The 26,864-nt window shown below is 37.7% G+C and overlaps 1 protein-coding gene across 1 annotated transcript in view; it reads left to right on the top strand.

Annotated features, from left to right (window-relative positions):
• Positions 1-26,864, top strand: part of DNAJC3 (DnaJ heat shock protein family (Hsp40) member C3) — a 57,314-nt gene that overhangs the window by 8,340 nt on the left and 22,110 nt on the right. Inside the window, exons 3-7 of the mRNA XM_006755053.2 lie at positions 5,338-5,462; positions 14,496-14,570; positions 22,923-23,075; positions 24,721-24,902; positions 25,388-25,507. Of these exons, the coding sequence (XP_006755116.1) occupies positions 5,338-5,462; positions 14,496-14,570; positions 22,923-23,075; positions 24,721-24,902; positions 25,388-25,507 (655 nt within the window). The remainder of the gene's footprint in view (positions 1-5,337; positions 5,463-14,495; positions 14,571-22,922; positions 23,076-24,720; positions 24,903-25,387; positions 25,508-26,864) is intronic.

Genomic DNA, 26,864 nt, shown 5'->3' with positions numbered 1-26,864 from the left:
TGGGACTCCCTCCGCATTCAAAAAGACAGCCGCGTCCTCAGGTGCCAGACCCTTTCTGCGTGCGCGAGCCCCCTACCTCTGCGCTTTACTTCTGCAGCTCCTCTGGCTCTCAGTGTGCTTTTCTTTCCTTCTAGTTGTAGAATTTACACTCAGCCAGCCTTCCTGTGGTTCTGGATGATGTCCCTATTGTGTTTTTGAAGTATTATTCAATTGTTGTGAGAGGCAGCAATTTCCCGGTGTTTATCTATGCTGCCATTTTAGTTTCTCCCCCAGTTTTGAAATATTTTTGAATCTGTCATATAAATATTTTTCTGGCAGGGGTTTTAAGATTTAGAACTGATTGGGAAATAGTCTTGATCTGTTGGAAACATTTTTGATTTAAGAAAGAGTATAGTTTATCACTTTTCAAATAGTCTTCTGAAACAGTTGCAACCATTTTAATGTGATGAAGGAGTTTTATTTAGAGATTTATCATGAGAGAAAACCACAGTGCAGGTATGAAGATGGCCCCACCTCTCATTCCCACATCATGTCTTATGTTCTGTGTGTCTGAAGTGTATTCTAGGGTGTGAAATCATTTCTTTGATAGACCTTACATAGTGTCTTCTTCCTGTTTGGCAGGAATGAGTGTCTGAAATAGATTCAATGGTGGGCATGTCTGAAATGATAGGTTTCTCCATTTGCTTGGTTAAAAAAAACCCAGTATTACATTTATGTAGTTTTGCCAAATTAAAAAACACCCCAAGTCTACTTTTATTTGTCACTTAAGCATATGGTGCTTTCTCATGACATTTGAACATCACTTGTGAAATGGGAATGAGTATTCCTGTTCACATTTAGACAGAAGGAAACAGAGAATGGTCTGGTGACCTTCCAAAGGTCACATTCCAGGTCAAAAGATTGTGAACTTCTTAAGGTACTATCTTTTCTTACTGTTGTCATTTTTTAATTTTAACATCTGATTGGTGCCCAGTTAAAGTTTGAGGTAAATGAAGGAGGTAGAGTTGGATTAGCTGGCAGCCAGAATAAAAAAAAAAAATTACACCCAGTCAAGGGTGGTGTTCTTCTGCTTCCTGCTACCTCTGTTTACATGATTTGTAATTGACTTCCTGATGTATTTTCTCCAGATAGTAGTTGTATATTCTTTATTAGGGCTAATTTTCTCATATTTGAATTGTTTGATAGTTTTAGGATTAAACCTTAAATTCATCTCTCATGTTCAAATTTCTAATCAACAAATGTAACAATTTGAATGACATGTTTTAAAATGAACTCACGTATTTATATGCAGGCTTGCAAGTAGTTTAAATAATGAATTGTATATTGAGTGGGTAATAGGAAAAGTGATTTTTTTGAGGTTATCAAATTTTGTATTTATCAAGATAATGGTGTGTTGTTTAAATGCCAAATTTAAAGCACGAATTTCTTAAAATAATCCTTGTTCAGTTGCTACTTTATAGACAGTAATATAGGAAGGGACACTAGTTCTAAGAACTGTTGGTATTTTAAGGTGAAGAGCCAGGGTATTCTATTTTGCCATTCAAGTGACTCTATACCACTAAGCAAATTGGTACATGATTCATGTATTGAGCCATTGTCATTTGATTCCTTATTTTTGTGGGTTCAGTGTTATACATTGAAATGGGGTCCCAACTCCATTTCATGTCTTAAAAATACCTAAAAACTGAATAGTAAAATACCTAAAAATTGCATAGTAAAATAAGTGAAAGTGAATGCCCCAGAAATATTTTATACAGACATTTTAAATATGTATATAATCAAATACTTAATACAAAAGTTATGTCATACATAATCCTCTTTGGAGATTTTCCTGCACAGACTGAAATTGTCAATTTTTTCTTTTTTATAATTCTTTATTGTTGAAAGTATTACATGTGTTCCTCTATTTCCCCAATTGACCCCCTCCAGCCCATTGCCAAATAATATTCTATTGCGTTGATAGACCACATTTTGTTTATTCATTCATCAGTTGAAGGACATTCTGGCTGTTTCCATTCTTTGGCTGCTATGAGTAATGCTGCTATGAATATATGTGTACATGTTTTTATGTGGATATAGATTTACATTTCTCTAGGGTATAGCTCCCCCCCCCCCCCCCCCACACACACCCCACTCTTCCTCCCTTTGAGATTCGTCAGTATGTTGAATACTTCTGTGTCTCTGGATCTATTTTGTTCATCAGTTTATTTTGTTACTTAGATTCCACATATGAGTGAAATCATGTGGTATTTGTCTTTCTCTGACTGGGTTATTTCACTTAGCATGATACTCTCCAGGTTCCTCCATGCTGTCTCAAAGGACAAGACATTCTTTTTTACTGCTGCATAGTATTCATTGTATAAATGTACCACAGCTTTTTTATCCAATCATCTACTCATGGATATTTGGGCTGTTTCCAGATCTTAGCTATTGTAAATTGTGCTGCTATGAACATAGGGGTGCATACATTCTTTCTTATTAGTGCTTTGGGTTTCTTAGGTTATATTCCTAGAAGTGGGATCACTGGGTCAAATGGCAGATCCATATTTAATTTTTTGAGGAAACCCCATACTGTTTTCCATAATAGTTGTACCAGTCTGCTTTCCCACCAGCAGTGCCCTGGGCTTCCCTTTTCTCCACATCCTTGCCAGCACTTGTCATTTGTTGGTTTAACAGTAGCCATTCTGACAAGTATGCGTTGATACCTCATTGTTGTTTTAATTTGCATCTCTCTGGTGATCAGTGACTTTAGCATTTTTTCATATGTTTCTTGGCCATCTCTATGTCCTCTTCAGAGAAGTGTCTATTTAGATCCTTTACCCATTTTTAAATTGGATTGTTTGTCTTCCTTTTGTTAAGTTGTATGAGTTCCTTATATATTTAGGATATTAACCCTTTATCAGATGTGTCATTGCCAAATATTTTCTTCCATACAGTGGGCTCTCTTTTCGTTTTGTGTGAAATTGTCATTTTTTTCCAAATGAAAGTCTAGTGCAATTTTTACTGATGGTGCCTTCTTGATAAAATACCCCAAAGCTAGCCATAAGCATTCTTTTCTTTCCTTGAAAGTTTAAAATTAGCCACATCTGCTTTTGAAAATGCTATTGCTAATTTCATGTGGGAGAATGGTCAGGTATTAGCTGTGGACACATGAAAACGAATTCACTCAAGGAATTTATTTTCTCTAGACAGAAGTGTGTATATAAATAATTGATAGTGGGAGTGGTGTTAGGTGCAGTAAGATATATATGTGTGTGTGTGTATACCCACACACACACACACACTAGACGCCCAGTGCACGAAATTTGTACATGAGTGTGGTCCCTAGGCCTGGCCGGCGATCAAAGCCCAAGCATCTGGCATGGACGGGCAGGTCCCAGCTGACCTCTGGGTCCTGGGCAGCAGCTGGGCCCCCGGGCCTCCGTTCGCCCCCCTCCGCCTGAGTCATTGGGTCCCCACCTGGCTCCCTCAGTGCCTGGGAGCCAGACGGCAGCCCTGCCTGGTTGCTGTCTACTGTGCGATCAGCAGGATGATTGGGCTCCCATCCGGCTCTCTTAGTGTTTGGGTGCTGGGCGGCAGCCCCGCCCCAAGTCGCCACCACTGGTACTGCTCTCATCTGGGCCCATTGGGGCCAGCAGTGCCTCCACTACCACCCGCTGCCAGCACTGCGCCACTGACACCTGCCATGTTCCACACTGCCCCTTGGTGGTCAGCACATGTCATAGTGAGCGGTCGAACTCCCTGTCGAGGGGACAATTTGCATATTAGTCTTTTATTATATAGGATGTAGATATATACTAGTATATATATGGTATAATAGAATTTTGAATATATCAAGATAATGGTGTGTGGTTTGCCAAGCATTAAATCATGTTATTTCTAGTATTAGTCTTTGCTTAGTGTAAATAAGTCATGGAGATTTTCTTTCTTTTTTTTTTTTAAATTAATGAATATGAAAGTACTCTATGTTCATTGTGAAACACTTTGGAATACATGGACAGTTTAAAGAAGAAAATATTTTGGGTATATACCCAGAAGTAGAATTGGTGGTGCATATGGTAATTCTATGTTTGATTTTTGAGGAACTCCCCTACAGCAGCTGCACCATCTTATGTTCCATCAGTAGTATTCCTCCCTCCCTCCCTCCCTCCCTCCCTTCCTCCCTAACTCCCTTCTTATGGGTATGAAGTATTATTTCGATGTGGTTTTGATTTGCATTTCCCTGATGATTAGTGGTTTAAGCGTCTTTTCATATGCTGATTGACCATTTGTATATCTTCTTGCACATATGGTATTCTTTCTTCCTGCCTCACATTCCCCCAGCAGCACTTCAGGTAGTTTTCAGTGCCATTTACAACTGCTCAAAACTGTGGTATACTGTTCTGCCATATAGATTTCCATATTGTACTGTTTTTCAAATGATAGGACTTTTTTTTTTTTACTTGGTTTTAAATGATAGGACTTTGAAGGATAGAACTTTTAGTGAGTTTTAGTGGTAAATTTTAAAATGATGGACTTCTGTGTGCATATATGTATTTTAAAAGATAAGATGGCCAGATTTGACCAAGATCATTTAAACATTTTTATATATATGTTTATATTTCAAAGTTGCTTTCTGGAAGGTTTGTTCAGCAACACGAGGTTTGCTTCTAATTGAATTCATTCCTTCCCCAATTTGTAGGTTCTGAGCAGAGTGGAATTAGCTCAAAAACTTAACTCATCCATCTGCTTTCCTTTGTTCAGATATTTTTGACTTCTCTAGTTTTGCTCTTTAGTCTCACTCATTTTTTGTCTAAGGATTGTACCTTTATTTCTTCACTGCCATTTTAGTTGGAGTTTGTGAAGGAGCAGAGGTTGCACAATATCAATTTAATTAGAAGTCTATAATTTTCTAAAATCCTGTGAATAAGTTCATAGTCCATATTTTCAATCAGTATTTTACTTAAGAAAATGTCAGTAAAGACAAAGTTATGAGTTGAATGTAGTTAGTATTTCAGACCAGAGGTTGGCAAACTTTTTCTCTCAAGGGCTAGATAATAAATATTGTAGGCTTTGTTGAATATTTTTCTTTCTTTTTTTTTGACAACTCTTTAAAAATGTAAAAACTATTTTTAACTTGCAGTTTGTGGATTGGATTTGGCTGAGAGGCCGGTTTGCTGACCCTTGTTCTGGATTTATTTGCAGTGATCTTGCTAGGCAACACGATTCATTATTGATGAAGAAATTCTTTTCTTAATTAACCTTTCTTAATAGAATTGCAAATTCTAATATTGTTTAGGTGACTTGGTTTTTTAAAATAAATTACTGAGCGCTAATATTTATTATTTTAATTTTCAGATGGAGACCCAGATAACTATGTTGCTTACTATAGAAGAGCTACTGCCTTTTTAGCTATGGGAAAATCAAAAGCAGCACTTCCTGATTTAACTAAAGTGATTGAATTGAAGATGGATTTCACTGCAGTAAGTGCATTTAACTTTCTTTAAGGTTTAATTTAAGGGAACGTGGAAGAGGGAATTTGTTGAGGACTGGCATGCTGGGTAGGCATGGCTGGAGGATATAGAAAGCCCTATGATGTAGTGGACTGGGCAGTAGTCCCTGACATCAAAGGTCTGTGAAAGAGGGACAGTGGGTACATTAGATAATCTTTAGAAGCATGGCAGTGATGTTCATTCTGTCATTTAGGAAGACCTCTGTGTGGAGAATGGAGTGCAGGGTGCAAGAAGTTAGGCTGAGAAATGTGTTGATGGAAGAGGCTGTTAAATTAAGAGGCTGTCAGGTTACTAATGACAGTTTCAATTAGTCAGTAGCAGGAACAATAAAGAAAAGGAGATAACTAAGCAGTGGTTTGTGGTGAATTAGATAGTATTCTCCCCTGGAACCAACACACAGACTTCAGAAGTGGAGGTATTTACAACCTAATGGGATATTTTGACAATTGGTAGCTCAGTGTAATGGCTTAAAATAATAGGGCCAATTAGATGGTTTCAAAATTAATTTGATAACTCATTTATTGTTTATAACCTGCCATATTCCAAACAGAATTTGAGATAATTAGATATGGGTGAATGTTTGGTTTGAAATGTTACTATTATTTTAAGATGGAATTCCCAAGTATCTAATTTTCTTGAATCTGTTTGGAAGAAATAAGGCGAGTCCCAAATTCAGGGGTCCTGGTAGAACACAAAACATACTCGGGAGCCAAGCAGCAAGGCAAACATCTTTACTTCTATGTAGAAGGGTACTCAGCACATGGTCTGGAGCGTGTGCACACTGAGCAGGCTTTTTAATCCCTGGCACACGTGACCTGTCCCTCACTTTTGATTGGAGCTCAGGCGCACAGTCTTGCTCAATTGGCTAATTCAAAAGGAGGAGTTGGCCTTGGCTGTTTCAAGATGGAAGCCCCCAGGGAGCTGCAAGTCATGTGGCCCACATGGCGGCTGCCTAAACTGTTTATTGACAGAAAAGATGACTTGTTTATTCTCACATATTACTTTAGCTAAGCACAACCTTTCACAAAGGTTAAGTAGCTCATTATCCTAATGCTATAGTAGCTATTAGCTGATTGAAGAAGCTTTAATATTGCTTTTTATGTGTGTTGATGCACTTAACAGGGAATTGGGGAAATTTTATGTATCATAAAAGTAACATAAAAGTTTTAGTGGAATATGTATGTAGTTTCTCTCTTTTAAAATTTAATTTTAACTTTTCAATTACAGTTGACATACAATATTAGTTTCAGGTATATAACATAGTGATTAGACATTTATATACTTTACAAAGGATTCACAAAAATATTGCTAAGAGCATGTCAAAGTACCTATCTGACACCATACACAGTTATTAGAATTCTAGAGGCCCGATGCATGAAATTCATGTAAGGGGCTCGGCCCTCGCAGCTGCGGTGGCTGCTTCAGCCCTTGAAGCCCTAGCTTCATCCAGAAGATTGTCCAGAAGTACGTTCAGAAGGTCGCTCGGCTGTCCGGTCTAATTAGTATATTACACTTTCATTATTATAGATTATTGACTCTATTCCCTATGCTATACTTTACATCCCCATGATTTTTATACTTTTTAATTTTGTACTTCTTAATTCCTTTCACCTTGTTCACCCTTCCCCCTCAACCATCTTCCCATCTGGCAACCATGGATTTGTTCTCTATGTCTGTGAGTTTTTTTATTTGTTTGTTTATTTTGTTTTTTAAATTCCACATATAAGTGAAATCAAATGTTATTTTTCTTTCATAATACCCTCTAGGTCCATTCATGTTGTCACCGATGGCAATATTTCATTCTTTTTCATGGCTGAGTAAAACTCCAATGTATATATAAATAAATGCCAAATCTTTTTTGTCTATTCGTCTGTTGGTGGACATTTACTCTGCTTCCATGTCTTGGCTACTGTAAATAATGCTGCAGTGAACATCGGGGTGCACATTTTTTCAAAATAGTGTTTTGGGTTTCTTCATATCAATACCAAAAGTGGAATTGGTAGTTGTATTTATATTGTTTTCCATAGTGGCTGTACCAATTCACCATACCACCAACAGTACATGAGGGTTCCCTTTTCTCCACATCTCACCAACCAACACTTTCTAGTTGATTTCTGGATGATGGCCATTCTGACAGGTGTGAGGTAACATCTCATTGTGATTTTGATTTGCATTTCCCTGATGATCAGTAACGTTGAGCATCTTTTAATATGTCTTTTGGCTGTCTGTATATGCTCTTTGGAGAAATGTTTATTCAGAGCCTCTGCTCATTTTTAAAAATCAGATTGTTTTTTGTTTTTTTTTGGTGTTAAGTAGTTTGAGTTCCTTACATAATTTGGATATTAACTCCTTATCAGATGTATCATTGATGACTCTCCCATTCAGATGGTTTCCTTTGCTGTGCAAAAACTTTTTAGTTTGATGTGGTTCCATTTGTTTATTTATTTTTTGTTTCCTTTGCTTGAGGAGATATATCCAAAAGAATATTAGTAAGAGCGATGTCAAAGAGTTCACTGCCTATATTTTCTTCTAGGAGTTTTATGGTTTCAGACCTTATATGTAAGTCTTAAATCCCTTTTTATTTCATTTTTGTATATGGTATAGGAAAGTGGTCTAGTTTCATTTTTTTTGCATGTATTTGTCCAGTTTTCCCAGCACCATGTACTGAAGAAACTATTATTACCCCATTGTATATTTTTGCTTCCACTGTCAGAGATTAGTTGAGTATATAGGTGTGGATTTATTTTTGGGCTCTCTGTTCTGTCCATTGATTTATGAATCTCTTTTTGTGCCAGTACCATGCTGTTTTGATTATATAGCCTTGTAGTATAGTTTGATATCAGGTAGCATGATACTTCTAATTTTATTCTTCTTCCTTCAGATAGCTTTGGCTATTCGGTGACTTCTTTGGTTCCATATACATTTTTGGATTATTTGTTCTAGTTCTGTGAAAAACGCCATTGGTATTTTTATGGGGTTTGCATTGAATCTATAGATTGCTTTGGGTAGTATGGACATTTTAACAATGTTAATTGTTTCTGTTCAAGGGCATTGTATGTCCTTCCATTTTGTGTCTTCTTTAGTGTCTTATAGTTTTCCAAGGTCTTTTAGTTCCTTCTTAACTTTTTTCCTAGATATTTTATTTTTTTGATGCAACTGTAAATAGTATTATTTTCTTAATTTCTCTTTTTGGTAGTCATTATTGCTGTATAGAAATAGAATTTATTCCTGAATATTAATTGTGCATCCTGCTTAATGAATTCACTTATTAATTGTAATCGTTTTTTGGTGGAATCTTCAGTGTTCTCTATATATAGCATGTCATCTACAAATAATGACAGTTGTGCTTCTTCTTTCCAATTTGGCTGCCTTTTTCTTTCTTTTTCTTGTCTGATTGCTATGGCTAGGACTTGCAATAATATGTTGAATTAAGGTGGTGAAAGTAGACATTCTTACCCTGTTTCTGATCTTAAAGAAAAAGTTCGAGTAAGATGCCAGCTGTGGGTTTGTCATATATGGCCTTCATTATGTTGAGGTATATTCCTTCTGTCCCCACTTTGCTGAGAGTTTTTATCATAAATGGATGCTAGATTTTGTCAAATGCTTTTTCTGCACCTATTAAATGATCATATGATCTTTATTCTTGAGTTTGTTTTATGTGGTGTATCATGTTAATAGATGTGTGAATATTGAACCAAACTTGCATTTCAGGAATATATTCCACTTGATCCATGGTGTATGGTTTTTTTTAATATGTGCTTATTGATTTCAGGGAAAGGAAGGGAGAAGAGAGAGATAGAAACATCAATGAAAGAGAAACGTCGATCAGCTGCCTCCTGCACACTCCCTGTTGGGAATTGAGCCTGCAACTCAGGCATGTGTCCTGACCGGGAATTGAACCTGCAAACTTTCTGGTGTACAGGATGATGTTCCAACCAACTGAGCCACCTGGCCAGGGCCTTCATAGTGTTTTTAAAATAATCCTTTATATTTATGTGATGTCTATTGATACTTCTTTTTCATTTCTGATTTTATTTATTTGGGCTCTCTCTTTTTCTTCATGAATTAGGCTAAAGGTCCTTAAATTTTGTTTATCTTTTCACAGAACTAATTCTTAGTTTCAGTGATCTTTTCTGTTGTTTTTTTAAGTCTCTTTCATTTATTTCCACTCTGACTTTTATTATTTCCTTCTTTCTAATCACTTTGTTTTTCTTTTTCTAATGCTCCCATATGTAAAGTTAGATTGTTTATTTGAAATTTTTCTTGTCTCTTGGCATAGGCCTACATTGGTATGAATTTCCCTTTAGAATTGCTTTGGCTGTGTCCCATTGATTTTTTCAGTGGTTGTGTTTTCATTTTCTTTTGTCTCTCAGTATATGTTGATTTTCTTCTTGATCTTGTTGTTAACCCATTAATTGTTTAGCAGCATGTTATTTAGCCTCCACATGTTTGTGTTTTCAGTTTTATTCTTGTGATTGATTTCTAATTTCATACCATTGTGATTGGAGAAGATGCTTGATATAATTTCAGGCTTATTAAATTTACTGAGACTTGTTTTGTTTCCAGTAGGTTATATATCCTGGAAAATGTTCCATGTACATTTGAACAGAATGTATGATCTGTTGCATTTGGGTGAAATGTTCTAAAAATATCAACTTAATCCCTTCAGTCTGATGTGTCACTTAAGGCCAGTTTCCTTGTTGATTTTCTGTCTGGGTGATCCATCAGTTGGTTCCAGTGGGGTGTTAAAGCCCCCTACTGTATTGTATTACTACTGATCTTTCCTTTTATGTTTGTCAAAGTTTGCTTTATATATTGGGTTCTCCTGTGTTGGTGTGGATATATTTTTAAGAGTTACACATTCTTGTATTAATCCCCTTATCATTATGAAATACCCTTCTTTATCCTTTGTTATGGCTTTTTTTCTTAAAAAAATTTTTTTAATTGATTTTTAGAGGAAGGGAGAGGGATAGAGAGATAGAAACATCAATGATGAGAGATAGAAACATCAGTGATGATTATCAATTGGTTGCCTCCTGTATACCCCCTACTGGTGATTGAGCCTGCAATTTAGGCATGTACTCTGACTGGGAATCGAACTGGTGATCTCCTAGTTCATGGGTTGATGTTCAACCACTGAGCTGCACCAGGCCTTTTTCTTTTTTTAAAATATATTTTATTGATTTTTTACAGAGAGGAAGGGAGAAAGATAGTTAGAAACATCGATGAGAGAGAAACATCGATCAGCTGCCTCCTGCACATCTCCTACCGGGGATGTGCCCGCAACCCAGGTACATGCCCTTGACCGGAATCGACCCTGGGACCCCTCAGTCCGCAGGCCGACGCTCTATCCACTGAGCCAAACCGGTTTCGGCAAGGCCTTTTTCTTAAAGTCTGTTTTGTCTGATATAAATATTGTTACCCCAACCTTTTTATTTTTTCATTTTTACTAGCATGAAATATCTTTTTCCAACCCTTTATTTTCAGTCAGTGTGCATCTTTTGATCTGAGGTGGGTCTCTTATAAGCAATATATGTACGCCTTGTTTTTTAATCAACTCAGCCACCTCATGTTTTTTGATTGGAGCATGTAGTCCATTTACATTTAAAGAAATTATTGATAGGTTTTTAGTGATTGCTGTTTTATTAATTGTTTTCTGATTGTTTTTGTGGGTCTCTGTTCTTATTCTCTTGGCTCTTCCCTTGTATGTTGATGACTTTCTGTAGTGTTATGTTTGGTTTCCTTTCTCTTTATTTCTTGTATATTTCTTGTAAATGTTTGGTTATGGTTACCATGTGCTTTATATATACCAAGTTATGTTTAAAGTAGTCTATTTTAAGTTAATGGTCACTTAGGTTTGAACATATTCTAAAACCAGTACAATTTTTACTCATCTCCTCCATGTTTATGTTTTTGGCGTTGTTTTTTACTTATTTTATGTGTATTCCGAAAGTTATTGTTGTAATTACACATGATCTTCCTTTAACCTTTGTACTAGCTTTATAATTTACTAGAGGCCCGGTGCATGAGATCTGTGCACTGGGGGTGGGGTCGGGGGGTTCCTCAGCCTGGCTTGTTCCCTCTCGCAGCCCAGGACCCCTTGGGGGATGTCCACCTGCCAGCTTAGGCCCGATCTCCCTAGGGATCAGGCCTAAGCTGGCAGTCAGACGTACGTTTCCCAGTCCGGGGCTCTCGCAGTCTGGAACCCCTCGCTCTTGACCGCCCTCCTGCAACAAAGGCTCCTGCCATTGCCACTGTGCTCGCCAGCAGTGAGCCCGGCTTCTGGCTGAGCGGCGCTCCCCCTCTGGGGGCGCACTGACCACCAGGGGAAGCTCCTGCGTTGAGCGTCTGCCCCCTTGTGGTCAGTGCATGTTATAGCAACCAGTAATTCCGCCTTTGGTCAATTTGCATATTAGGCTTTTATTATATAGGATTGATCCACTGCTTTTATTAAGGATTTGCCTTTGTTAGTGAGATTTTTTTCTTTTCTAAATTATTCACATGTTTGGTCCTTTTACTTAAAGAGGTCCCTTTTACATATTTTGTATACTGGTTTGGTTATGAACTTCTTTAGCTTTTTCTTGTCTGGGAAATTCTTTATCTCAGATTTTAAATGATAAACCTGGCTGGGTAGAGGAATCTTGGTTGTAAATCCTTGCTTTTCATTATTTTGACTATTTAATATCAGTTCCTTCTGGCCTCCAAAATTTCTGTTGACAAATTCACCGATAGTCTTATGGGAATTCCCTTGTACTTAACTATCTGCTTTTCTCTTGCTACTTTCAAGATTCTCTCTTTGTCTTTAACATTTGACATTTTATTTATTTTTTTAAAAAATATATTTTATTGACTTTTTACAGAGAGGAAGGGAGAGAGGTAGAGAGTTAGAAACATTGATGAGAGAGAAACATCGATCAGCTGCCTCCCGCACATCTCCTACTGGGGATGTGCCCGCAACCCAGGTACATGCCCTTGACCGGAATCGAACCTGGGACCTTTCAGTCTGCAGGCCGACGCTCTATCCACTGAGCCAAACCGGTTTCGGCAACATTTGACATTTTAATTATGACGTGTCTTTTTGTGGCCTTTTTGAGTTCACTTTGTTTGGGACTCTCTGCACTTCCTGGACTTCTATGTTGATTTCCTTTGACAGGTTAAGGAAGTTTTCAGTCATTATTTCTTCAAATAGGTTTTTAACTCCTTTCTTTAAATAGGCTTTTAATCCTAAGATATGAATGTTGGTATGCTTGATGTTTTTCTAGAGGTTCCTTAAACTATCCTTATTTTTTAAAACTTTTTTATTTTTGCTGTTCCAATTGGGTTTTTTCATTACCTTCTCTTTCAGATTGCTGATTTGATTATCTGCTTCATCTAATCTGTTGTTGATACCCTCTACTGTTCTCTTCATTTTAGTTATTGTATTCTTTAATTCTGATAGGGTTTTTAATGTTTTCTATATCCTTTTAAAAAAATGTTCTCTATCTTTTTGTTGAACTTCTCACAGAGTTCATCTTTTCTTCTCCCAAGTTCATTGAGCATCCTTTAAATCAGTATTTTGACTCTTTTATCTGGTAGAGTGCTCCATTTCATTTAGTCCTTTTTCTGGAGTTTCGTTTTGTTCTTGAATTTTTTACATGTTTCTTTGTTTCCTCACTTTGTTTGTTTCTATGTGTTAGGTAAATCTGCTATGTCTCCCAGTCTTGACAGAGTGGCCTTATGTAAAAGGTGTCCTATGGGTCTAAGTGGCACAGTCTCACTGGCCATCTGAGCCAGGTTCTCCAGGGATGTCCCCAGTATGGGTTATATGTGCCTTCCTTTTGTAGTTGGGCCTTGATTGCTGCTAGCACACCTGTGGGTGAATCTGACCCTCAGGCTGATTATTTAAAGTCAAACCATCATAAGTTGGGCACTGCCCATATATCCATAAGGTTATGCTAGTGTTACCACTGTCTAGTTCCAGAACATTTTTATCACCTCAAAAAGAAACCCTGTGGCCTGGCCAGTGTGGCTCAGTGGTTGAGCATCGACTTACGAACCGGGAGATCATAGTTCAGTTCCCACTCAGGGCACATGTCCAGGTGGGGGCTGTAAAAGAGGCTGCTGATCAGTGATTCTCTCTCATCTTTGATGTTTCTACCCCTCTTCCCCTTTCCCTTCCTCACTGATGTGTACATGTGTATGTGTGTGTGTGTGTATATATATTTATTTAAAAAAGAAACCCTGTACTCATTAATAGTCATTATCATATCTTCCCTATCCCCTGGCAACCACTTATTTTTCTGTCTCTATGGAATTTGGGTATTTTACATAAATGAAATCTTACTATTATATAGCCCTTTATGTCTGACTTCTTTTCACTTAGCATAAAGTTTTCAAGGTTCTTATACTTTATTCCTTTTTATAGCTGAATAATAATTCCATTGTATGGATTTTATCACATTTGCTTATTGATTTATTAGTTGATGGGAATGTGGGTTGTTTTCCCCTTTTTGGCTGTCACTGTGAACATTCATGTACAAGATTTTGTATGGACAAATGTTTTCAACATTTTGGGTATAGCAGAAAGTATTTTTAAGGAAGCATACTTTATCAAAAATTAAACATATTTGTTGGTTCCAGGAAATATTCTTAGAGTGCCAAATCAAATAGGCATTGGAAAATAATTACTTCATTAATACTTCATTAACTTATTTAATTTTATTCTTTTTTTTTTTTAAATATATTTTATTGATCCTTCACAGAGAGGAAGGGAGAGAGACAGAGAGCTAGAAACATCGATGAGAGAGAAACATCGATCAGCTGCCTCCTGCACATCTCCCACTGGGGATGTGCCCGCAACCCAGGTACATGCCCTTGACCGGAATCGAACCCGGGACCTCTCAGTCCGCAGGCCGACGCTCTATCCACTGAGCCAAACCGGTTTCGGCTAATTTTATTCTTTGTGTTTAAAGAACATTTAGAAATGCATAGTACTCAGAACACCTTTCTATTATTTTTTTCTAGGCAAGATTACAGAGAGGCCACTTATTACTCAAACAAGGAAAACTTGATGAAGCAGAAGATGATTTTAAAAAAGTGGTAAGTTAAGTTTGTGTTTGGCTCTTTGAACATGTTATTCTGAGTGAATATATTCGATTTATATTTTATAGGAAGACATAATTTTATATATAAAAGGGAAAATATTTCATTTGTGTATACAAGAATCACAGTTCTTGAATTAATACTTGGTGGCTGACATCAAAGAATCACTTTAATAGATGGTAGGTGAAGTCTGAGGAATAAATATATAATCCTGACTCAGTTTTTGTAGCTCACATGCTCTGTTTTGTCTTCTGTGAGAATCTAGAGACGTCAGCTGAACTATTCTAAGTCCTCTACGGAGCTTGGGAACCCCTTTAATTTGATTTGAAAGGAGTAATGACACAAATTCTCTTTGTATGTTAATCCTCACTGGAAGTTATTTTCCCATTGATTTTTTTTTTTAGAGAGAGAAGGGAGTGATGGAGAGAGAGAAAGGTGGGGTGGGGAAGAGAAGGAGGGAGAGAAACATTGATGTGAGAGAGACACATTGATTGGTTGTCTCCCGTATGCCCCCTTCCTGCCCTATGACCATGGAACAAACCTGAAATGAGGTATGTGCCCTTGACTGAGAATCAAACCCATGACCCTTCAGTGGGGAGGGCTGTTGCTCTACCACTGAGCAACACTGGCCAGGGCCATGAAACAGATTCTTAAAAGGGATTTTCTCAGTTTCCCATATGGCTACTTTATGCAGCATAAAGTGTTGTTGAGGATTTCCTTTCAGAGGGCAGAGTAGCGCCCAGAGTCTCTATGACAAACTGACCTTTTACTTGCTAATGCTGGCAGCCTTTCATAACACTTTGTTGTATTATTATACTAAAAGAACCTGTACCAGGCAGAGATGAAAAGCTATGAAACTGGGTGGAGAAAACGGAGAACTCTGTATTCCCACTTCATTTGTTCATTTAACAAACCTTTATTTTGCTAGGCAGTATAATGTTAAATGTCTGATTTCTGTCCAAAAAAGTGTAAAGCATTTTGGATTTGTTGGGGGAATGTAAGATAATATGTAATTGAAAGGGGTATATCCTGAAAAATGATTTAGAGAGAGATAGCTAGCCCAATATCTTTATGCCTTCCTTGGGCTTGTTTTAAGACCTGCATTTTTGTTCTACATGGATTTGTTTCTGGAATGGTTTAGAAAGGCCATACATTAGAGTCCATTATTCATTATTTGCATTTTTGTGGTTTATCAGAATGCTTAGGTACTATGATGGTATCCACTCTGACAATAAAACTAAAATTTTTAACATTTTCATAACCATACCACAATGCTCAGTTGTATGCAGAAAAATCTAGAAAACAATAGTTTTGAATCAGAAGCTTGTCTCATGATCTCAGTAACATTGGATGTAATTTTCTGTTGATCTAATCTTCCTTGCTACTTGAGAGCACGCTGAAGGATGAGTGGTGGAGACACAAATGTGCTGGGAGCATAACTTTCTCTAGCTCAGTCCTTTGTATATAGCAAGTGTTGTATAAAAATCTGTTGAGTGGATAAATAAATGATAAAACACAAGATGTGTTTTTTTCTTTTTAACAAATATTGGAATATATTGCTTAGAGTTGGTTTTTTTTCAATCACACATTAATAACACTTATTTTTTGTTGTTAATCCTCAGCTGAGGATATTTTTTCATATTAAGTTTTTAGAGAGAGTGGAAGGGAGAGGGAGAGACAGAGAGGCACATTGGCTGCCTCCTGCACACACCCTGACCAGGGCTGGGGAACCTGCAACCAAGGTACCTGCCTTTGACCAGAATCGAACCCAGGACCCTTCAGTCTGCAGGCCAACGCTCTATCCACTGAGCCAAACCAGCTAGGGCGAAATAGCACAGTCTTATACTATTAAAAGGGTAATATGCTAATTAGACTGGGAGACCTTCCGGATGTCCTTCTGGACAAAGCCGTGGTGGCGGGGCCGAGGCAGAGGTGGTTAGGGGTGATCAGGCCAGGAGGGGGAGGGCAGTTGTGGGTGATCAGACTGGTGTGGGGGAGGCAGTTGGGAGAGAGCAGGCTGGCAGGGGGGGCCAGTTGGAAGCGAGCAGGCCAGCAGGTGGGGGGCAGTTGGGGGCGAGAAGGCCAGCAGGCAGAGTCGTTAGGGGTGATCAGGCAGGCAGGCAGGTGAGTGGTTAGGAGCCAGTGGTCCTGGGTTGCGAGGGGGGGTGTCTGACTGCCAGTTTAGGCCTGATCCTACAGGGGTCCCAGATTGGAGAGGGTGCAGGCTGGGCTGAGGGATACTCCCCACCCCGTGAATGAATTTCATGCACCAGGTCACTAATTTAGAATAAAGCTTTAGTATAAATTAATCCTTAATGGGCATTGAATGTATCTTTTTGGAAAAGTGTGTGTTTGGAACTTTGGGTATGTGTTGGGTTAATTAATGTGCTTTCTGTGATCAATATGAAAACCTTCCAGAAGCAAGAAGGGGAACTTTGATGTCACTTTTCACTTTTAGATTGTTCTCTGACAGTCATGCTTCTACTGGTGTGTTCTTAACACTATCCTTGCTGTTATTGTTATAGGATTCTTCCATGAGAATGCGCATCAGTACTGAATATTTAATTTTTAATTGAAAGTTTTGAGATAATCATAGATTCCCATGAATTAACACAAAGATTCTTTGTACCTTTTACCCAATCCCCAGTCTCCCCAAATGATAGCATCTTATAAAACTACTCGAGGCCTGGTGCACGAAAATTAGTGTACTAGAGCGGGGGGCCCTCAACATAGCCTGCCCCCTCTCACAGCCCACGGGGAGTGGGCCTAAGCCACAATCTGGCCTCCCTCTGTGGGAGGTGACTGGGCCAATCAGGGGAAGGCGCAGCCCCCATTACCCCGTTGCTGCTGCCACTGCAGGCCGCTGTAGCTGTCTGCCCTTAGCCCTCTCAGCTGCTGTGAACGTTCGGAAGGACATTCACAAGACCTCTTGTCTATCTGATCTAATTAGCATATTACCCTTTTCTTAGTATAGATACTTCAATACTACAACCAGGATATTGACATTGATACAATCTACCAGTCCATTTAGGTTCTCACAGTTTTACTAGTGTTTATTTGTGTGTATTAACTATGTACACTTTTTTTATATCTATCACCACAGTCAAGGTACTGAACAGTTTATTGCCAGAATGATATCCCTCCTGTCGATCCCTGCTGTTACCCATTAATAACCACACCTACTTCTCTTCCATAATTCTTCAGCCCCTCATCCATAACTACAAGCAAACACTAATTTGTTACTCATTTCTTAAATTTTGATATTTCAAAAATTTTGTGTACATGGACTCAAATGTATGTCACCTTTTGGAAATGACTCCCCCCCACCCCCCGGGATAATACCCTGGAGAGTCATCCAGATTGTTGCCTATATCACTTAGCTTATTCCTTTTAATTGCTGAGTATTTCATGGTATGTGTAGGACACATTTTATTTATCCATTCATTGATAGACATTTGCATTTTTTTCACTTTTTGGCTATTATGAATAAAACAACTCTGAACATTTTCATATAGGTTATAGTATAAACGTAAATTTTCATTTTGCTGGGATAAATAAGTACCCAAGAGTGCAGTTTCTGGGTTGTAATTGCATGTTTAGTTTTATATATAAGAAACCACCAACTTGCTTTCCAAAGTGACTGAGCCATTTTACGTTTCTTGGCATCCTTGCCTGTATTTGGTATTGTTACTATTTTTTATTTTACCTATTCTGAGAGGTGTGTAGTGATAGTGCAATGTTTTAATTCACATTTCTCTAATGACTAGTGATATTTTCATGTGTTTATTTGCTATTTGTAAGTCCTTTTTGGTGTAATGGCTGTTCATGTCTTTTGCCTATGTTCTAATTGGATTGTTTGCTTTTTCACTATTGTGTTTTTGGAGTTCTTTATATATTTTAGGTACATTTTAGATACTTTATCACATATGTGGTTTGTAAATATTTTCTACCAGTCTCTCTTCTCAACTTTTTACCTGAGCTTTCAGAGAACAAAAGTTTTTAAGATTTTTTATGAAGTCTAATTTATTAATTTTTTTCCCTGTGAGTAGTGTTTTGGTATTATGCCTAAGACTTATTCACCAAGCCTTGGGTTTCAGAGATTTTTTTCCTATGTTTATCTCTCTCTCCGTCTCCCTTCCTCTCTAAAATCAGTAAAAATATATTTAAATAAAAATTTATGTAACAGTTTTATGTGTAAGAATAATCGTAATTAGATTGGATTTGGTTTAGAGAAAAATACAAGTACAGAATTCACACATTTTAAAGTATTTAAAAATTAAAAAAAATTCTTACCCGAGGGTATGTTTTTCATTGATTTGAGAGAGAGAGAGGGAGGGAGAGAGAGAGAGAGAGAGAGGAAGAAAACATTAATGTGAGAGAGAAACATTGATCAGTTGCCTCCCGTAGATGTCCCGACTGGGGATTGAACCTGAAACCTAGATAGTATGTGCCCTGACCAGGAATCAAACCTGCTGCCATCTTTCGGTATACCAGATGATCCTCCAACCAACTGAGCCACACTCTCAGGGCTTATGTTATGTTATGAAGTATGTCTGGGTTATCTGGAATACCCAGATTTAGAATTCAGATTAATAATTAGAAAATCTCAAATTCATATCCTTTTTCTAGATAGAAGTACAGCATCCAGGGTATACCAGTAGATGGCAGAGGAGGAGACGGGATCATAAAATGGGAATATTGAGAAGAGCTTAGCAGTTAACATATATTAAATTGATTAAATTTTAAGCATTTAGAACCTACATTCTTCTGGACAAATGACAAAAGAATGTTCTCAGGTGAACAGCACAGAGGTACAAATTCAAAACCAATACCTCCAATAATTAGTCTTTCTACGTGAGGAGATAAACATTGAAACTATTTAGAGAGGGACCACTGTCTGTTACATTGAGCAAAAATAAATAAATAATATAGAGCCTAATGTTGATGGAATTTGAAGGAAATGTTTCTAGTCATATATAATACTGTGAACATTGCAAATATAAACAGAACTTTTGCAGAAAAATCTGTATTATGAAAGAAAAATATTTTCTCAAAGATAGTAAAGAATATTCATTAACAAGAAATACACACACACACACACACACACACACTAGAGGCCTGGTACATGAAAATTCGTGCACTGGGGTGGGGGGTCCCTCAGCCCTGCCTGCCCCCCTCTCACAGTCTGGGAGCCCTCAGGGGATGTCTGACTGACGCAGTCTAGCCTCCGTCTGGGAGGCAACCGGCTGATCAGGGGAAGGCGATTCCCCTATCACGCCTCTGCTGCTGCCACTGCCAGCCATCGTGGCTGCCTGAGCCTCGGGCCCTTGCAAAGGCAGCTGCCATCCATGGCTTGCCTGAGCCCCAGGCAGCTGCTCTGGCTTTGTCCGGAAGGCTCAGATGTCCGCCCTAATTAGCATATTACCCTTTTATTAGTATAAATGGTGTTGCTTTGTAAACCTAGTTGTGGAAAATAAAGTTAGTTAAATGGCAAAATAAAAAATGTTGTGTAAATGTTATCACTACAGAAAATATTTATGTGTGCTAGATTGGTATAAGTGGCAATTATTTAAAGCTTATAGCTTGCCTTGTCCACTATCTTTCCCCTCTCTCACCTTCCAACAACAACAAAAATTGTGTGGAAGAGACTAGACTGTTAAGATTAGGAGAGGAAAGGAGCACATTCCATCCAGAAGAGGCACTCTGTAATACATTCCAATACAGTCTATCCAAAAGGGAGCAGTGGTGAACATATAGAAAACAAATTATCAATAAACTTCTACTGAGAGCAAAGAGACAGCACACACACACACATTTGTACTCCTTCCAATGTGGTCTATCACAAGTATTCAAGACCACCCCAAGGATGATAAGACAGCCATAGACAAGCATTCCATGGCCGTAATGCAACTCACCTTCAGCTAGATAATTCAGTCATGCAGTGACAGTCCCCCACAAGCCAGAGCAAGCTGAGGTGACCAATTTCTTCCTAATTACCTATGACTACTTGGAGTACTGTCTATTCCTTCAAAACCAGAGGTTATACAGACGAAATAGAATACCTAAAGTATCCTAAAAACAAGTGGAGAAATATAGAGCCTCTATCAAGTGATGATAATCTTCATGTTTCTCCTTTGGAGTATTTTCTCCTACCAGGTGGTTCTGGGGGTGTTTTTACAAAATAAATCCACTAGAAGGGAAAACAGTATGATTGGTCAATTGAAGGAGAGATATTTTTAGAAATCAACTATTGTCTTCACCGCACCCAAAATTGGAACCTAGCAACTACAATTCTCATCTTAATAAGAATATTAGATTTCAGGAATTATTACATAACTAATCTTAAAGAAAAAAGTTCCCCAAAAAGTCAGTAGGTTTTTAAAAAAAATTAAAATTCTTTATTGTTTAAAGTATCACATATGTCTCCTTTTCCCCCCATTGACCTCTCCCTGGCCATTCCCACCCCCCAGCACATGTCCTCACCCCTGTACTATCTGTGTCCATGGGTTATGCTTACATGCATGCTTACAAGTCCTTTGGTTGATCTTTTATCATCCCCTCCCCTGCTTTCCCTCTAAGGTTGGACGGTCTGTTCAATGCTTCTGTGTCTCTGAATCTATTTTTGTTCATCAGTTAATGTTGTTAAAAGTCAGTAGCTTTTTAATGTCGCACCTCATTTTTCTGAGCCATTAAGCTTAATGTTTTCCATCTGGAGGAAGAAATTATTAAGAGTCATTGTGTATGAGACCATGCTAGTAGCAGGGATGAACTATAAACAGACACAAAGGATCTTATTGGGCTGACATAAATGGTCTAAAAATGTGGAGATGATTGTATACATGGTTAATTTATTAAAAATCATAGAATTACCCAAAATTAGTGAATTTTTGATATATAAATTCTACATGGATAATGTTGTTAAAAAAGAGACAAAGGCCCTAGTTGGTGTGGTTCAGTTGGTTGGGTGTCATCGTGTGTATCAAAAGGTTGCCAGTTTGGTTCCTGGGCCACATGCCCGATTGCAGGCTCCATCCCTGGTAGCAGATATGCAGGAGGCAGCTGATCCAATCAATGTTCTGCTCTCACATTAATGTCTCTCTCTCTATCTCTCTCTCTCTCTCTCCCTCTCCCTCTCTCTCCCTCCCTCCCTCCTCGTTTTCCTTCCTCTCTCTTTCAAAATCAATAAAAATATCTGTCTATATAAAAGCTTAAGCATTCGACCAGTTGCTATGACGTTAACTGACCACCAGGGGGCAGATGCTGAATGCAGGAGCAGCCCCCTGATGATCACTGTGCTCCCACAGCGGAGTGCTGCTCAGCTGACTGACAGGCTCCTGCAGAGGTGTGAGCCTCTCATGTGGACATTCCTTCTGTGTGCCCCTCCCCCATCTGGACAGTGACTGGGATCAGGACTGACATCAGGACTGACTGGGCGGCTTCTTGGTCATGGGCGCGCTGGTATCGCCCTGGGACTGGTGCGTGGAGAGCGCAGCAGAGCAGCAGTGAGCTTACCTAGCGGCGGGTGGGCACAGTGGGGCTGGGATGAGCGAAAGGTGTAGCGCCCAGCCCCGGCTCGGGCTCCTCCCAGCTGCCTACCACTTCGCACACTACTACATCCCTCGGGGGATGTTGGACTGCCGGTTTCAGCCCTATCCCCGCAGGGCCGAGGGACCCCACCGGTGCACGAATCCATGCACTGGGCCTCGTGTTTAAAATAAAAAGAGACAATGTGTAAACCTCTTAAAACCACATCATAAGCCTTTTAAATAAGGTATTACTAATACTCTTATTTTTCCTTGTATATTCTTTCTTATTATATCTTAGCAGCCCCTCTGGCATCAAATGCTTTTCTGTCTTATAAGCTCTAAAAAATGCCCTCTCTGTCTCTCTTTACCTGTGTTTTTTTTTTTGTTATTTTGGTAAAATTATTTTATACTTAAAAATACTTAGGTAGTATAACTAGAAAGCAAAATACATAAAACTCATTCTTTTCTCTAGAGCTATACATAAGAAAGTGAGAGAGAGTGTTGCTTTCCTTTATTCTTCATTCTTCTCTACCCTCTCATGTTCCTAAATATATTTGCTTCCTGTGTCTGGGGCTCCAGGTCTTTGACTCTCGCTCCACTGCTTGCTCATGCGCACCACACTGGTGGGAGGTGCCTTTGCGGTCGCTTTCCATGGTGGTCAGCACCAGGAGCAAGTCAGCGGACAAGACAAGCCAGTTCTGCTTGTGTGTCATTCCTTTCTCCCCAATGAACTTAATTAGGAATGGTTAGATTATTGCGTATGCTATGGGTTTTAGACTTAAGAGATGGAAACCCTGTTTAATTTGATTTATTATTCTTATAGCTCAAATCTAATCCAAGTGAAAATGAAGAAAAGGAAGCCCAATCCCAACTTATAAAATCTGATGAAATGCAGCGTTTGCGTTCACAGGCCCTTGATGCTTTTGAAAACTCAGATTATATTGCTGCTATCACCTCCCTTGACAAGATTTTAGAGGTAAGTTTCTTAAGTAGTGCAGCTGATAAGCCTAATACTTACTGCTTTTTACAATAAGGCATCTTTATATACTTTGATATGTAATGTACCACAGAAAACGTAAATAGTATAAAATCAGACTGTCCTTGGACTTTTGGCTCTTAAGAGAAACATGGTCTTTATAGAGAACAAAATTTGGAACTGAAGTTTTCAGTAAATGTAATGAATGTGCTATGAAATAGGAGTTACATATTTTTACACATTGCTTGTTTTGCTATTTTTACTTGACTTTTTTTGGGGGGGGAGTGGGAAAGAAAATTCTAGAGGCTAAATAATGGGGTATAAGATGAAAGAGTTTGTTAAGAAAAAGGAAAAATAATGTTTGGGAAGAAAGAGGAGTGAGAAGTTGCTAGGGAAGAAGGCAGATGAAGGAGTTGATAGGATCCAGACAGTTCTAGATTGGGAAAACAAAGTCTATAGTTTAGTTGCCTCTGAAGGACTTACGAAAGACAAGTGGTTTCAGAAGGAAGTTTACTAAAATATTCATATGAAAGCAATCATAATTCATATTTATCATTTTATAGGACTTTCATATATAGTTTCATTTCATCTTGGCAGTAAGCTTATATGTAGAATGTGCACTTTGACAATTTTATAGAGGAAATTGTGATGTGATCCAGTAGAATTCATGTTTTGCAAAATCATTTTGTAAATGTTTTATTAAGGAAAAATACAGTTACAATTTTTACCTTCCAGTATTTAAACTGTCTATTTTGACATAACTTATTGTTCATATTTAATTGATGTCCAATGTTGTCTTTGATAACTCAATATATGTGAGAAGTTGACATGACTTTAGCATAACTTTTAAGAAATGTGTACAGACACTTCCACAGACCTTATTGGTAAGCTTTTGGGTTTATATTTTGAAGAATACCAGTGCATTTACTACACATGGTAAACTGTTCAATAAAATGGAAATGAAGCCTCCACCTTCTCACATTGTTTTTCTTTTTCTCTCTTTTTCTGATATGAGGACTTAATTTCAAGATGACATTTTACAAAAGAGAATTTTACTTAGTTATTAGTAGAATAAAAATATTTTGCAAATTTAGAACCTAGATTTTTATTTTTTACTAGAAATTAGATTTGTTGGTTACAAAAATCCAATTACAGAATACCCTCTTCAAAATCAAATGTTTCATTGGGAACAACCTTCTACTGGTAAATGCCATGCGTTCTTATTTTCAAAGTTTTACAATTATACCATTGAAGGATGTAGGAAAAGGGCCTTGTCAGTGATGTATATCCTTCCCCTGTTAGAATTTATTTATGATATTCTTAGAGAAATTATTTTATTACATTTACTAATTTTGGTCACATCTAAATTGTATCAGATTTTTAACTACTATATACCATATAGAAGTTACCACATTAATTGTCAGCCAGGCTTCCTGTGGTTCTGGGTGAAGTCCGTATTGTTTCTCTGAGGTATTAATCAATTGTTGTGTGCGGCGTTAATTTCCCGGTGTTTATCTCTGCCGCCATCTTAGTTTCTCCCGAGGATGTTTTATATTGATAAATATTTAGGTAAAATATGTGGGGTATAAGTATAAATGTGCATAATTTCTTTCTTTCTTAAAGTTTAGTTCTTTTGTTTCTCAAGGTTTGTGTTTGGGATGCTGATCTACGGGAACTTCGAGCTGAGTGTTTTATAAAAGAAGGGGAACCTAGGAAAGCAATAAGCGACTTAAAAGCCGCATCAAAATTGAAGAATGACAATACTGAGGCTTTTTATAAAATCAGCACACTGTACTACCAACTAGGAGATCATGAACTATCCCTCAGGTCCGTTCTTCTGGCTCACACATCTCATCATCCTTTTGTTGTTGGCAGTAACATAATACTATTTTCTTTTTAATTTTAAATTAATAAAATTGTGATTAAGGCTGTTTTTATTTTCTGTTGTCTGTTTATATATTTTGTGTTTATATTCTATTATCTATTTATACATTTCAAGTTATTCTACTTCGACATAGTTTATTTTCATGAACTATGCTTATTAAAATAAATAGGGATGTTATTTGTAGAAACAAAGTGGGAGTATTTAATGTATAACCCTACTTAAGTCATTTTAATTTGAATTAATAAGTGTGTGCATGTTCCAATACCATATATACAAATATATGGTAAATTATTAAGCCAGTATGTTTTAATTGTTACACACAGCAAAATACCTTTTATTGTAATTTCTATATTTGTAAATGTTTTATTAAGGAAAAATATTAATTATTTTGACTTGGAATATTTTCTTCTTTTTAATACATGAGCAGTGAAGTTCGTGAATGCCTTAAACTTGACCAGGATCATAAAAGATGTTTTGCACACTATAAACAAGTAAAGAAACTTAATAAGCTGATTGAGTCAGCTGAGGAACTCATCAGAGATGGCAGGTAAGCATATGCTGTCTAGACTCTCCAGCATTCCCTCATGTGTCCTTTGTAGGCACAGAAGAACCATTGAACTGCTTGCTTTTTTACCCCTTAGCAATCAAGGATGGAGTTATCTTAACACTGGGCTTTAACAAAAACTGTACATTAAAAAAAATAAGGCAGAATATAAATAATAGTAACTGCATAGTATTCTTACCAGATTTATTTATATTTCACCAAATACTTATTGAGTATCTCCTGTATCAAGCACTGACTATGTCCTGGGGTTGCAGAAATGCATATGACTAGTTTTTTATTTTAAGAAGCTTTTGGTATAGTTAGGGAGACAGACATATAAATTACTAAAAGGTAATGTAGTCTCTAGAGTGATAGAGATATATACAGAGATTCTCCCTCCCCGCTCTTGCCCCTCATGGTATAGGAATCTTGGTTATAACAGTTCCTTTGTTATAGTACCTAAAAAATATTGTACCACTTTTTTCTGGCCTCCATGATTCCTGATGAGAAATCCGTCATTTTAATTGCTTTTTTCTCCTAAAGATAAGGTATTATTTTCCTCTAACTTCTTATAAGATTTTTTTACCCTTGTCTTTAGTATTCATGAGTTTAATTATGATGTGCATCAATGTGCATTTCCTATGTTTATCCTTTTTGGAGTCTTATTTTATTGCTAGAATATATAGGTTTGCATCTTATCAGATTTGGTAAGTTCCCAGCTAATATTTTTTGGAGTGCTATTGAGCCCTTCCCTCTCTATACTTTGCTTCTTAGACTCTGATTGACTTAAAGGTTAATAACTCTTTTGTTATAGCCCCACAGGTTCCTGAGCTCTGTTCATTTTTCCCCCCATTTATTTTCTTCTTCTTCTTTTTATTATTAAATCTTTATTGTTCAGATTATTACATTTGTTCCTCTTTTTTTCCCCCCATAACTCCCCTCCTCCCAGTTCCCGCCCCACCCTCCGCCCTCACTCCCCACTCACTGTCCTCATCCATAGGTGCACGATTTCTGTCCAGTCTCTTCCGGCATCTCCCACACCCCTTTCCCCCCAAGAATAGTCAGTCCATTCCCTTTCTATGCCCCTGGTTCTATTATGATCACCAGTTCATTCTGTACATGAGATTATTTATTCACTTGATTCTTAGATTCACTTGTTGATAGATGCGCATTTGTTGTTCATACTTTGTATCTTTACCTTTTTCTTCTTCTTCCTCTTCTTAAAGGATACCTTTCAGCATTTCATATAATACTGGTTTGGTGGTGATGAACTCCTTTAGCTTTTCCTAATCTGTGAAGCTCTTTATCTGACCTTCAATTCTGAATGATAGCTTTGCTGGATAAAGTAATCTTGGTCGAA

Source organism: Myotis davidii, unplaced genomic scaffold (genome assembly GCF_000327345.1).
Source record: "Myotis davidii unplaced genomic scaffold, ASM32734v1 scaffold133, whole genome shotgun sequence".
In the NCBI taxonomy this organism is placed as follows: domain Eukaryota; kingdom Metazoa; phylum Chordata; class Mammalia; order Chiroptera; family Vespertilionidae; genus Myotis; species Myotis davidii.
The sequence above is the reverse complement of the archived record's forward strand: the minus strand, read 5'-3'. Positions and strand labels throughout refer to the sequence as shown.